At 43.5% G+C, this 13,452-nt stretch overlaps 1 protein-coding gene across 1 annotated transcript in view; it reads left to right on the top strand.

Moving 5' to 3' along the window:
* The first annotated feature begins 422 nt into the window (after positions 1 to 422).
* Positions 423 to 13,452, top strand: part of ANKRD17 (ankyrin repeat domain 17) — a 128,964-nt gene continuing 115,934 nt past the window's right edge. The window contains exon 1 of the mRNA XM_039542732.1: positions 423 to 452. Within this exon, the coding sequence (XP_039398666.1) occupies positions 438 to 452 (15 nt within the window). The 5' untranslated portion in view covers positions 423 to 437. The remainder of the gene's footprint in view (positions 453 to 13,452) is intronic.

Genomic DNA, 13,452 nt, shown 5'->3' on the forward strand with positions numbered 1-13,452 from the left:
TCCTAGATTCTGCTGTACTTTGGAAATTATTTCAGGCTGTCTGTGAGTTCTGGATGTCAACACTGCATAATGTCAGCCAGCTTACCGTTTCGATATCTTTCCAACCATGAGGTCAAAATATTTCCTTTAATGAAATCTGAGAGTCTGGAGCACATATATCTGCAGCAGAGTGTGATTTCAGTGACAAAGTTGCTATCCATAGAACAGTGGAGAACACAGTAATACCCATCAGAAGTATTTACACATTGAGGCTTCTGTGGAAACATAAATTTACTTCCTAACAATACCATGTGAGATAAGCAGTGTTGCTATTTTTTTTTACAGATGGGGAAAATGGAAGCATGAAGTTAAATACAGTAACCTCAAATTTGCTCAATCACTGAGCAGAGCCTGGATTAGAATTTTAGCCCCTAATCTGATGATCAGTTAATTGGATCATGGTGGCTCTTAAGGTATGTCTATGGTTACGGTGGCGTGTAGCCTGTACACACTGCACGTCCAGCTAGCATGTGTGTAAATTGGGGTATAGATGGTGAGGTGCTGCTTAGGCAAGTAAAGTAGAGACATGCCAGAATTTAAGGGTACATGGCTCTCTTCATGCCCCAGGAAGTGCTTATTGCATCTACACTGCTTGCTGATGAAGCCTTTCCTCACCACAGTGAAATGCTCTGGTGGTGGGGGTGGCAGCGGGGAAAGGCTCTGGAAGTTACCGTGATAGAGCACTACCCTGCAGCTTCCCCATTCCAGAATCAGCCTGAGTCAGGGGAGAGGCTCTCAGAGAGCAGAGGAAAAGCAGGTGCATTCATTGAGGAGAAAAGATAAACTATCCTCCTGAGGTAGATTATATTATTTTTTGCCTTAAATACCATATTTTTCCCTATCCCGGGCACAAATTCCTGCAAGCAAAAGTCACCCTTACAGATTCAAGAAAGATTTGTGTTTTTTCTGAAGATATTATATAACTGAAGGGCAGGTCTACACTTAAAACGCTGTAGTTGAGTGAAGATGCTACTGTGCTGATGGGAGAGTTTCTCCCATCGGTGTAGTTAATCCACTTCTGGAAGAGGCAGTAGCTACAGCATTGGGAGAAGTCCTCCTGTTGACATAGCGCTGTCTACACCCGGGGTTAGGCTGGTATAATTGTGTTAATCCACACCTCTGAGCGACATCTGATGTAAGTATAGTGTAGACCTGGCCTCACTAAATGTGGTGTGCCCCTTTACCTTGCATATATTTCTCTGGGGTTTGCCTAAAGGAAGTTATTGTTGCAAGCTGGTTGTGATAAATAGAAAGTGGAGAAAAAAGAAGGTAGATTTTTATTAAGGGCATGTATCTTGAGACATTTGATTTGTACATTTATTTTATATAGATTGAAAACTCTTTGGGGCAGGGGTTATCTGTAAAGTGTAGCTTTGGGGCAGTATTGTAATATAAAAAATCCCAAGTTCCAACTTGTTAAAGCTGTTCTTCAGGGGTATGTTCTGTTGCTTATTTTGCTTTCTTGTACACAAAAAGGAACTGCCAATTTTGTAACCCCTCAGCAAGAGAGTGTGGTCCCTCATTTTTTAGAAGAGGAGTTGTCCTTTGCTTTACTTTCATTAAGAGAAAATACTGAGTAGTGCAGTTGATGTCAGAATGTATTTTATCGAGATACTATATGGTAAAACATAAGGTTGGCTGAGCTTGTAAAAGCCTTACGCGCAACTCTAGCGGCATTTCTGTCTGTATGTAATGTGATAACTTTCAAAGGTTGTGTGTGATATATTCAGAACTTTCAGGGAATGTTCGAGGAATCAGTGGCCGGAACCCGTATGATTTTTGGAGAAAAGCAGAAAATCAAAGAGTGAGGAAGAGGGACATGTGGAGCTGTTGATATTTGTTTAGCATAGTCACAGCTTCAAGTACCTCTGTAATTGTCTATAGATCAAATTGGTTGATGGTGCCCTTTAATGGCTTCCAGCATAACAATACTTCATGTCATCTCTGCCCCGCTTCCCAATAAAGTTTAACATGTTGATACCCTGAGTGACTTGTGTCTGACAGGGTAATGGTGGGGGGAGGGAAGAAGGAATGGGGCATGCATACATGCAGCTCCTGTCATGCAGGGATGGTACTGGGCATCCTGGTATGATGGAAGGGGGTCACAGAGCCCCTGGCATGGAGGGAAGGTGGGAATAGAAGGGCACACACAGTCCCTGGCATTGGGGGAGTTGTATGGAGTCTGTGGAATGGAGGGAGATTGGGAGAGTGGGGACGCGGAATGGAGGAATACAAGGAGCCCTTGGAGCGTACAATAACCTCAGTCCGCTGAAGCTATGAAGTGAGTGAACCCCTAGTGTAAAGAAAAACACTCAATTCTGAAGCATTTTTACCATTGTAAGGCTGCCTTTCATGTTGCGGGTCCCTGATTCAGAAGACTTGGGAAGATTTGATGCCAAGGATTGAGTTCCTTTGCCATGAGCATAAATGCTTTGTCAATAGATTCTAGTAAAAACAGTGCCAAATACAGCAGGGCAAATTCAGACCTAGGGATAGATGCCGCCTCCTCCTCTTCCGCCTCCTTAGTTTGCATTTCTACATTTTCTATCTATAGTCCAATTTCTCTGCAGGGCTATAGAGCTCTACTCTGGCTCTTAGCTACAGTAGAATTATCATACAAAACCTCAAAATAATGGATTCTTTTGTGTGGTTTTATCAGAATGTTATAGACTTGGTTATTTAAGTATTTAAGAAACTGCTCTTTAGCTGAATAAAACAGGAATTCTGGATCTGAGGCTCTTTGAAGGAAGATAGATTGAGTTTAGACTAAACTCAGGAGTCAACACAATATTTGGCTTTGGCTGTAATTCTCAATACAAATCCTATTGTCTTGTTGCCAACCCATTGTTCTCTTATCTGCTGCAAAGCTATTTTTCCACAGCCAAAGCATTCCAGTAGAACACATCAACTAGCAAGAAGACAAGGAATGTTCTAACTCGTTAATTTTCAAGCTGTACTTTCAATTGAGGTCAATAGATATATTTGACTTCCAAAGAAAGAGACAGTACCTCATACTATAGAAAGTCTGAAGGGTTGATAAAGGGTATTTTGCTAACTGTAATTGAAGACATGGTTAATAAGGGAAGAATCATGGTAATCTTCTGTCACATTTTCTCCCTGTCTACTTTTGCAGTGGAATTGGATTAGCAGGAAACATTTAAAGAGTAGATTGCCAGTGTTTTCCTTGGCAAGTGTAGATTAGCTGTTGTGAATTGACAGGGAAAAGCATATTAGTAATCTATCAGCCTGTTATCAAGAGCCATGTCTGAACATGGTTCCCATTGCTTCCATTTCAAATTCCTCGAAAGACAAGACTGTTTTTATGTAAGAGAGCAGACTTTTTTAGGCATATTCATGTATTGTCAAAGAAGGGGCACACAACTGGACAAGAAAAAGTATATTAAGCAATACTTTTAGAGTAAATATTGAATATGAGATGAATGAAAATCTCAGCATAAGTTTTATGTAACTATTTAAAGTGCATACTCCGCTTGGAATGAAATGGGTACATCTAGGTAAATAATAAAACATGTAGAAATTAAAATTTTCATGCTTGAGTTAGCCCATCTGAACAGGCTCTTTTGAAGGTCATTTAAGTCCTTTTCATAGCGTTTTTCAAAATAAATGATTAGCTGAGCCTTCAGAAGTTTGTTTTCATACAGACAAGAGGAATGGGATGAAATAAAGGAGGGGGCAAGACTGTGAGCACATACTAAACTATGAGTAGGGTATAGATAAGTTGGTGAAGAGGAAGTTAAAAGTAGCAGACATACGTGGCTTAAAAAGTTAAGTTGATTTGTCTGGGAAAGTGCATTGGGGGCATTAAAATGTATTGATCACAAGACTAGTGATCAAGTTACTGTGTGGTAAGATGGGAGCAAGATATATTGCTGTTTGGGTAAATTTATACTTTGTTTCCCGTGTGTGTGTGTGCGTGTACGCATCTCAAAGGCACCCAAACTTTAGATAGGTGTCAGTTGTGGTGGTGTTTGTACCAGATTGCAATCTGAATAACTGGTGAAAGGAAAATTGACTCAGTTACTGTTACTAGCATCAATAACAGTAACCAGCTGAAAATAAAATCATAGAATCTCAGGGTTGGAAGGGACTTCAGGAGGTCATCTAGTCCAACCCCTTGCTCAAAGCAGGACCAACCCCCTGGCAGATTTTTTGCCCCAGATCCCTCAATGGCCCCCTCAAAGACTGAATTCACAACCCTGGGTTTAGCAGGCCAAAGCTCAAACCACTGAGCTATCTGTCCCCCCAGACAGACTAAGGGTATGTCTACACTACGGGATTATTCCGATTTTACATAAACCAGTTTAGCAAAACAGATTGTATAATATCGAGTGCGTGCGGCCACACTAAACACATTAAATCGGTGTGCGTCCACGGTCCGAGGCTAGCGTCGATTACTGGAGCATTGCACTGTGAGTAGCTATTCCGTAGTTATCCCATAGTTCCCGCAGCCTCCCCTGCCCCTTGGAATTTCCGGGTTGAGATCCCAGTGCCTGATGGGGCAAAAATCATTGTCGCGGGTGGTTCTGGGCAGGGGCGGCTCTAGGCACCAGCGGGCCAAGCGCCCACTTGGGGCGGCATCCTGGGGAGGGCGTCATTTGGCTCCGGTGGAGCTCCCGCCGGCATGCCTGCGGCAGGTCCACCGGAGCCCGGGACGAGCGGACCTGCCGCAGTCATGCCTGCGGCGGGTCCCGTCTTCCCGCGGCTCCGGTTGAGCTCCCGCAGGCATGACTGCGGCAGGTCCGCTCGTCCGGCTCCGTGGACCTGCCGCAGGCATGCCGCGGAGCTCCACCGGAGCCAAATGCCGCCCTCCCCAGGATGCCGGAGCCGCGGGAAGAGGGGACCCGCCGCGGGACTGGGGAAGGGCGGCGCAGCGCTCCGCGCTGCTTGGGGCAGCCTACTTTGTAGAGCCGCCCCTGGTTCTGGGTACAGCCTCACTGCTCCCTCCCTGAAAGCAGCAGACAACCGTTTCGCGCCTTTTTTGCTTGGTGAACTGTGCAGACGCCATAGCACAGCAAGCATGGACCCTGCTCAGCTCAATACCGCAATCGTGGATGTTTTAAACACCTCGCGCACTCTCGTGCAGTATATGGTGAACCAGGACCTTCAAACCGAGGCGAGTAAGAGGCGGATACGGCAGCGCGGCAATGACAGTGATGAGGACATGGACACAGAATTCTCTCAAACCGCGGGCCCCTGCGCTTTGGAGATCCTGATGGTAATGGGGCAGAGTCTATCCATTGAACGCCGATTTTGGGCCCGGGAAACAAGCACTGACTGGTGGGACCGCATTGTGTTGCAGGTGTGGGACGATTCCCAGTGGCTGCGAAACTTTCGCATGCGTAAGGGCACTTTCATGGAACTTTGTGACTTGCTTGCCCCTGCCCTGAAACGCCATAATACCAAGATGAGAGCAGCCCTCACAGTAGAGAAGCGAGTGGCGATAGCCCTGTGGAAGCTTGCAACGCCAGACAGCTACGGGTCAGTCGGGAATCAATTTGGAGTTGGAAAATCTACTGTGGGGGCTGCTGTGATGCAAGTAGCCAAAGCAATCACTAAGCTGCTGCTACGAAAGGTTGTGACTCTGGGAAACGTGCAGGCCATAGTGGATGGCTTTGCTGCACTGGGATTCCCTAACTGTGGGGGGGCGATAGATGGAACCCATATCCCTATCTTGGCACCGGAGCGCCAGGGCACCCAGTACGTAAACCGGAAGGGTACTTTTCAATGGTGCTGCAAGCACTGGTGGATCACAAGGGACGTTTCACAAACATCCACGTGGGATGGCCAGGGAGGGTTCATGACGCTCGCGTATTCAGAAGCACTACTCTGTTTAAACGGCTGCTGCAAGGGAATTACTTCCCAGACCAGAAAATAACAGTTGGGGATGTTGAAATGCCTGTCATTCTCCTGGGGGAGCCAGCCTACCCCTTGATGTCATTGTTCATGAAGCCATACACAGGCAGCCTGGACAGTGGTCAGGATCTGTTCAATTACAGGCTGAGCAAGTGCAGAATGGTGGTGGAATGTGCATTTGGCCGTTTAAAGGCGTGCTGGCGGACATTACTGACTCGCTCAGACCTCAGCCAAACCAATGTCCCCTATGTTATTGCTGCTTGCTGTATTCTCCACAATCTCTGTGAGAGTAAGGGGGAGACCTTTATGGCGGGGTGGGAGGCTGAGGCAAATCACCTAGCTGCTGATTACGCGCAGCCAGACACCAGGGAGATTAGAAGAGCACACCAGGAAGCGGTGCGCATCAGAGAAGCTTTGAAAACGAGCTTAATCAATGGCCAGGGTACAGTGTGACTGCTGTGTTTGTTGATGAACACCCAACCCCCTTGATTGACTCATTCCCTGTAAGCAACTCACCCTCCCCCTTCAAGTACAGCTTACTTACGCAAATAAAGTCACTCTCGTTTAAAAATCATGAATTCTTTATTAATTCATTATAAAAAGAGGGAGAGAAGTAAGGATGTGGTTTGGGAGGAGGATAGGAAGGATGGAGAAGGCCATTAAAAAAATTTCACAGTAACGACAGCCTTCTGGTTGGGCTGTCCACGGGGGTGGAGTGGGCGGGTGCACGGAGCCTCCCCCCACGCGTTCTTACACGTCTGGGTGAGGAGGATATGGAACATGGTGAGGGTTGAGGGTGGTTATACAGGGGCTGCAGCGGCACTCTGTGATCCTGCTGCCATTCCTGAAGCTCCACCAAACGCCGGAGCATGTCAGTTTGATCACGCAGCAGCCCCAGAGTTGCATCCCGCCACCGCTGATTTTCCTGCCGCCACCTCTGATTTTCCTGCCGGTCTTCCTGCCGCCACCTCTCATCTCGGGTGTCTCTCCTGTCCTCACGTTCACTGGCATCTTTCCTGTAATTTGATACCACGTCCTTCCACTCATTCAGATGAGCTCTTTCATTGCGTGTAACTTCCATAATATCCGAGAACATTTCATCTCTCGTCGTCTTTTTCCTCCGCCTTATCTGTGCTAGCCTTTGGGATGGAGGAGGGACGCTTGAAAAATTTGCAGCTGTATGAGGGAGAGAAATATTTAAAAAGATACATTTTACAGAACAATGGTTATACTCTTTCACAGTGAACAGCACTATTCACCTTACATAGCACATGTGATTTCCCTACAAGGTCGCATTTTTCATCTTAATAGTGAGTGCCTGCAGCTCTGGAGTTACAGATCTCACAGACACAGGTCCAGGCATCAGAATTAAGCTTGCATGCGGCCATGGTAAGCCACTGTCTTTCGGCTTCTCCAGTGATTTACCCCTGCCCCCAATGCATGGCTAATACCACGCTAGCTTCCTGCTAATCAACACCCTTCCCACCCCCCCACCCACTGCATGGATGGTAGCTTGGGGAAGATCGCCGGTGACCAAACACAAAAAAGATCATCGGCATTTCACTCCTCCCCTCCCCCCGCTTGGCTACGTGCAGGAAAGGTTGTTTTTTTTAAGCTGCTGCAGTCCACGAACCCAGTAGGAAAATGGCCATCCCCCTTACTTAAATTCCTGATTTTTAACCAGGTTATCCTGAATGATATCACTTTGCTGAGGATCACACAGCGAGATAAAGAACGGATGCTTCTTGAATGCCAGCAATCACCGGGACCATACGCTGCTATGCTTTGCCATGCAATGATACCTGATTACCACGCCATGCATGTAGCAAGTAAAGTGTCCTACCATGGTGGGCGGAACAAGGCTGCCTTGCCCAGAAACCTTCTGCAAAGGCTTCTGGAGTACCTACAGGAGCGCTTCATCGAGATGTCCCTGGAGGATTTCCTCTCAATCCCCGGACATGTTAACAAACTTTTCTAAGTAACTATACTGTCTGCGAATGCATCCCAAGTCCTCAGGGCAAATCAATCATTAAAAAACGCTTGCTTAAAAAACAATGTTTGCTATTTGCAAAGGTACACTCACCAGAGGTCCCTTCCATGGCGTCATTGTCTGGGATAGTTGCTTGGGAGGGCTGGGAGGAGGGTAATTCCGTCAGGGTGAGAAAAAGATCCTGGCTGCTGGGGCTCACGGAGTGCTGTGTGCTCTCTGCTAGGTCGTCCGCCTCTTCTTCATCTCCATCTTCCCTGTCATAGGTCTCACCCCCACTTGGAGCTGTTGGGTTCCAATGTGGGGACCTGCCTGGTTTCCCTCTAAACTAAAATTCTAGTTTAGATCTAGTAAAGCTGCCACCACTCAATCAGATATGTGGATTGAGACACAGTCCTTCCCCAAAATTCTAGGGGATTCCAAGAGCCCCAAATCCATGGAGTTCTTACACCCAGGAGAAATAAACCATTCCCCCTGCTTCCTCCCCCCTCCCTTTTCCTAGGAGAGATACCGGGATCTAACTACAGAGGGATACCTCCCCCTTCTCTTTCCCTGAGAATCCACCCAAGGAAAGACCAACCAAGTCCTTAATAGAAAATAATTTATTAAAGAATAAAAAAAAAGAAAAGTCACTGTCTCTGTAACCAAGATAGAACAATACAGGGTCTAAAATTATCAATCTCTGGAGAGAATTCCCCCTCCCCCTTTCTAAGTAAAAGCAATATCAGCAAACAGGAATAAAGAATTTCCTTTAGCAAACACACAATTGCAAATGTAGAAATCAAATTATAAGACTAATTCGCCTTTCTAATTAATACTCACTATTAAATAGTAGAAACTACTCCAGGAGAACTTGGAGACATGACTGACCTCTTTTAGATCCAAAGAGAGCTCTAACAAAGAACACAGACAAAGGCTTCCCTCCACAGAGATTTGAAAAAATCTTGTCTTTGATTGGTCCTCTGGTCAGGTGGTCATCAGGTACTGCATGTTAACCCTTTACAGGTAAAAGAGACCTTAACCCTTAACTATCTGTTTATGACATTCCCCGTCTGCATAATCCTCAGCCATGGCAGAGATTACAACCCCCACCTCGGAATCCACGGTCAGGGGTGGGGTAGTTGGGGCGCAGCCCCCTAAAATTGCATGCGGCTCAGCATAGAAGCGGCATGTTTTTCGACCTGCCCCAGACCTTCCGTTTGCTTCTTTGGTTTTCTGTTAGGCTTGTCTGAGCTCCTTAACTTTCACTCTGCACTGCACGGAGTCCCTGCTGTGGCCTTTAGCCGTCATAGCCTTAGAAATTCTTTCAAATACTTTTTCATTTCGTCTTTTGGAAGGCAGTTCTGTTAGCACTGAATCCTCTCCCCATATAGCGATCAGATCCAGTACCTCCCATGCAGTCCATGCTGGGGCTCTTTTTTGATTCTCAGGAGACTGCATTGTTACCTGTGCAGATGAGCTGTGCGTGGTCACCTGTGCTGATGAGCTCTCCACGCTGGGGAAGCAGGAAATGAATTTCAAAAGTTCGCGGGGCTTTTCCTGTCTACCTGGCCAGTGCATCCGAGTTCAGAATGCTGTCCAGAGCGGTCAGTGGTGCACTGTGGGATACCGCCCGGAGGCCAATACCGTCGATTTGTGGCCACACTAACCCTATTCCGATATGTTAATCCCAATATTAGCGCTACTCCTCTCGTTGGGGAGGAGTACAGAAACCGATTTAAAGAGCCATTAAAATCGATATAAGGTGCCTCCTAGTGTGGACGGGTGTGGCGTTAAATCGGTTTTACGCTCCTAAAACCGGTTTAAACGCCTAGTGTAGACCAGGCCTCAGAGGTATCAAAGTCCCCGCTGTAATGTGGAGAGACTCTGAAGGCACTCTTCTGGAGTCCAGTCTTACCGAGGTTCGAGGCAGTTGCTTTGCAGCACTTGGGGCTGGGTGACTTCCTATTCCACCCAAGTGATGCTTGCAGGGGTTGTGTGACAATAATGATATCCTGTAGCACGTAATTTACCCTTTGGTTAAGGTAAGGGAAATTTTCTGACACATGTCTGTACATTTAATGGTAGAGATAAAATATACCTAGTTTCCTTCCTGAACTTGCCCTTGACTAAGAATCTAGGTTCTTTTTAAAATACGTTCAAAAAGAAGGTTGTTAGGTTTACTAACTTGAAATTAGTCAAAATTAATCTCATAAGTCCCTCCCACAGAATCGTTTCATGTGTACAAAGCCACTAAGCACCGGACTGGGTGGGTTTCAAGAGATGCAGGTTTCATTCTGGCTCTTGACTTGTTCTGATGTTTTACAAGTGCTGTTTGGTCATACAGACTTGTGGCCACTTAAACTAGTAGTGTGAAATAAACAAATTGTTAAGAGAACCCTAGGTTGGGGGAATTGTTGTTTTTGATGCTTGAGGTATATTAAAAACTTATTCCATATTTCTTCTCTTTGCTGTAGGAAGCACTGTCCTGCCTTTTTAGTAGTTTGCATTCTATGCTGCCTACTAAAATGGTGAGAGATAAGTTCATGCTAATGCAGCTATAAAACTTATGTCAGACACCTGAGTGGGCTCCCACCGTATTCTTCCACCTCTACCAAGCATGCTGCGCTCCACTGGCGTTTCCACTGTTTGGACAGTGAAAATCAGGTGTGCAGTTGTTTATGAAACAAAACTATAGTATTAATTTAGAGACTGGTTTACATTTTTAATTATAAATTTTATTGAAATTAACATACATTCTCTTTCCTCTCCTCCATACAATAATTTAAAAATGAAGTGAGATATTTAAATTCTGGAAATCATATATAGATACATAAAATGGAGCAGAATAAACTGTTGGCATCTAAGAAGGAAATGGTCTTTTTTTAGTCATAAATCATCACCACACCCAAACACATTTTCACATACTGAAGAAGTTGTAATCTGTCTTGTTACTGTTTGTGACCAGTACTGCTTGATCAGCTGTGACTAGATGACATAATCTGCTGTCAAATGTGCTTTTGTGGCATAAGAGTGGGAATTGTCTGATCAATTGTTAATAAAATGCTTACTTTTCAGAGCCCCAGTATCTCTCTACTTCAAGTACAAACCTAGAGCGATAGCACTTCTGATAATGGAAGATTGAAACAGAAACTAAACCTTTTTTGAAACAGTTGACCAGATATATTTAATGCTCATACCTCACCATATGGTCTTAACAGATAAAATAACAAGCTACTGTTTCTTCCTTCCACCTGTTCAGTTCCCTGATGCCCAGTAATTTTCCGTTCAGCTATATACTAATTTGTTTTTTCAGTTTTTGTTCAGACAGTCTACTAAACTTGTTTCATGACCCGCCTTCTCCAAATGCGCCTCCTTTCACTTGTCTCACTGAGAAATCTCACAAATAAAGACTTTTTGAAGTTAATAGGATAGGCATGGTTCAGATGAGTGTGCACGTGTTTGCCGTTTCCTTATTTTATGGAGCTTAAGGTGTGACCTGCTTAGTGGCAAGAGGCTGATTTTTCTTAAAGAATGGATAACAGCAGATGAGATGACTGGATAAATACCTATGAAGGATAATTTCTACTATTGTAAGGGGAAATACAGTAAGGTAACTTTCTAGCAAGAGTGATCAAGATGTTTTTGGAGAAGGAAATCTCAATTTATTTATTTATTTATTTTTTTACATTCTACCAATATTAGAACAGACTAGTTACAAAAATAACCATTAATTTGGACTGGGAAATTAAGAATAAAAGTACTCAAGTTTACCTTTGTGGAATTTAGTTCCTTTATTTCCTTCTCTGTGACTAATTAAAAGCAAACTGCAAAGACTATGTAAAGTTTTTAAAAAAAACTAAATGACTAAAAAGTGGAAGCAAGTTTTGAACTAGTCACTCATTTCTTGTGGTTCTGATACTGTGGGGTTTTTTCCTTTGGTCTTAGGAACAGAAGTGTGGAACAGGGGCACCATAAAATATTTAAGTGGATACCCAGTTCTGTCAAATAAGACGTACAAAAATTAAAGAATTTGTGATTTAGTTTCTCCTTTAACATAGGTGACTAGTTGATAATGTTTATTCCTAATGTGGGATAATTCCGTTTTTCTTAAAGGCCTAAGTAGTGGTTAGTGTTGCAAGTTTGAATTCTTCCTCTGTAGACTTATGAATTAACTTAGTTGCTAGTTAAAGCTATGTTTAACCTATATTAGTTAGTGTTTAAATAAAACTACACATCCTGTGAATTACTGTTGTTGTATTCTTGAATAGCCTTTTAAGTGGCTTTTGTGCACTGTGAGTATTTTGAAATGAACCTGTACATTTTTGGAAATTGTCATTTAACATGTTCATATCTTTGTACTGAAAATAGGTGGTAAGTAAACAAGAAACTTTCTTTTAAAAAAGTGCAGATATACATACATGTCGATTTAAATCAATAATATGTAATTAAGTTCCAATCCTGCAAGTGAATCTGAAGTCAGTAGGATTTTGCTTGGGTCCAGAGATTTCTGTGTAGATCAGCTTGCAAGATTGGGGCCTTAGACTATAAACCATTACATTTTTGTAAATCTGTGCTGTTCACTTAAAGATGGAAAATAATGAATCTTGCTTCTTCCCAAGCATAAGGACTAGCATACAAATCAAGAGGTGGGGGAGGAATCAGGACTTGCTTTAGTGAACAAGGAAATAGAATGCTAATCATTGTCTGCTTTTAATGAGCAGTTGGCTACTAAGAAACTATAAGACTTTTTTTGGCTAATTCCAGTTTTAGGCTTTTTGTGTTTGAATTTTATACATATTTTGAAATCATAGAATCATAGAATCTCAGGGTTGGAAGGGACCTCAGGAGGTCATCTAGTCCAACCCCCTGCTCAAAGCAGGACCAAACCCAACTAAATTATCCCAGCCAGGGCTTTGTCAAGCCTGACCTTAAAAACCTCTAAGGAAGGAGATTCCACTACCTCCCTAGGCAACCCATTCCAGTTCTTCACCACCCTACTAGTGAAAAAGTTTTTCCTAATGTCCAACCTAAACCTCCCCCTTTGTATATTTTTGGCTATAACTACAAATCAGTGTTTTTCTTTACCATGCGTTTCTCACATAGCTAAAATCAAAACTTTCCCTCAATCTGAGTAATATTTGCTTGTTTTAGATTATAGTATAGCTTTCTATTTTGAAGAAGGATATGGACAGAGATCTTAAATAACTGGAACACTGTAGTGTTCTTCCTTGAAATACTCTTAACAATAAATAGGGACTGGAACCGGTAGAATCCAGGTGCATTCTGTACATAAAACGCTTCTGAAGTGGTGGTGTTGAGGGTAGTTTAGAAACAAGGAAACTGAAAACACTTTTTGGTTAAAATCTAAAATTTTTATGGGTAATAACTGAATCAACTAGCAAGTCCTATGGAAAATTAATTAGTGAACTGTATATCTAGTACGTGATAAGTACAATAATGCAACATTAGGGTTGAGAATTTCAATTCCAAGCTAAGAAATTTAGAGGGTAAAGGATTTTTGCTTTTTTAAAAATTATGATCAGCGCTCTATGGACAATGGGTTTGTGGTC

Source organism: Mauremys reevesii, linkage group 5, assembly GCF_016161935.1.
Source record: "Mauremys reevesii isolate NIE-2019 linkage group 5, ASM1616193v1, whole genome shotgun sequence".
In the NCBI taxonomy this organism is placed as follows: domain Eukaryota; kingdom Metazoa; phylum Chordata; order Testudines; family Geoemydidae; genus Mauremys; species Mauremys reevesii.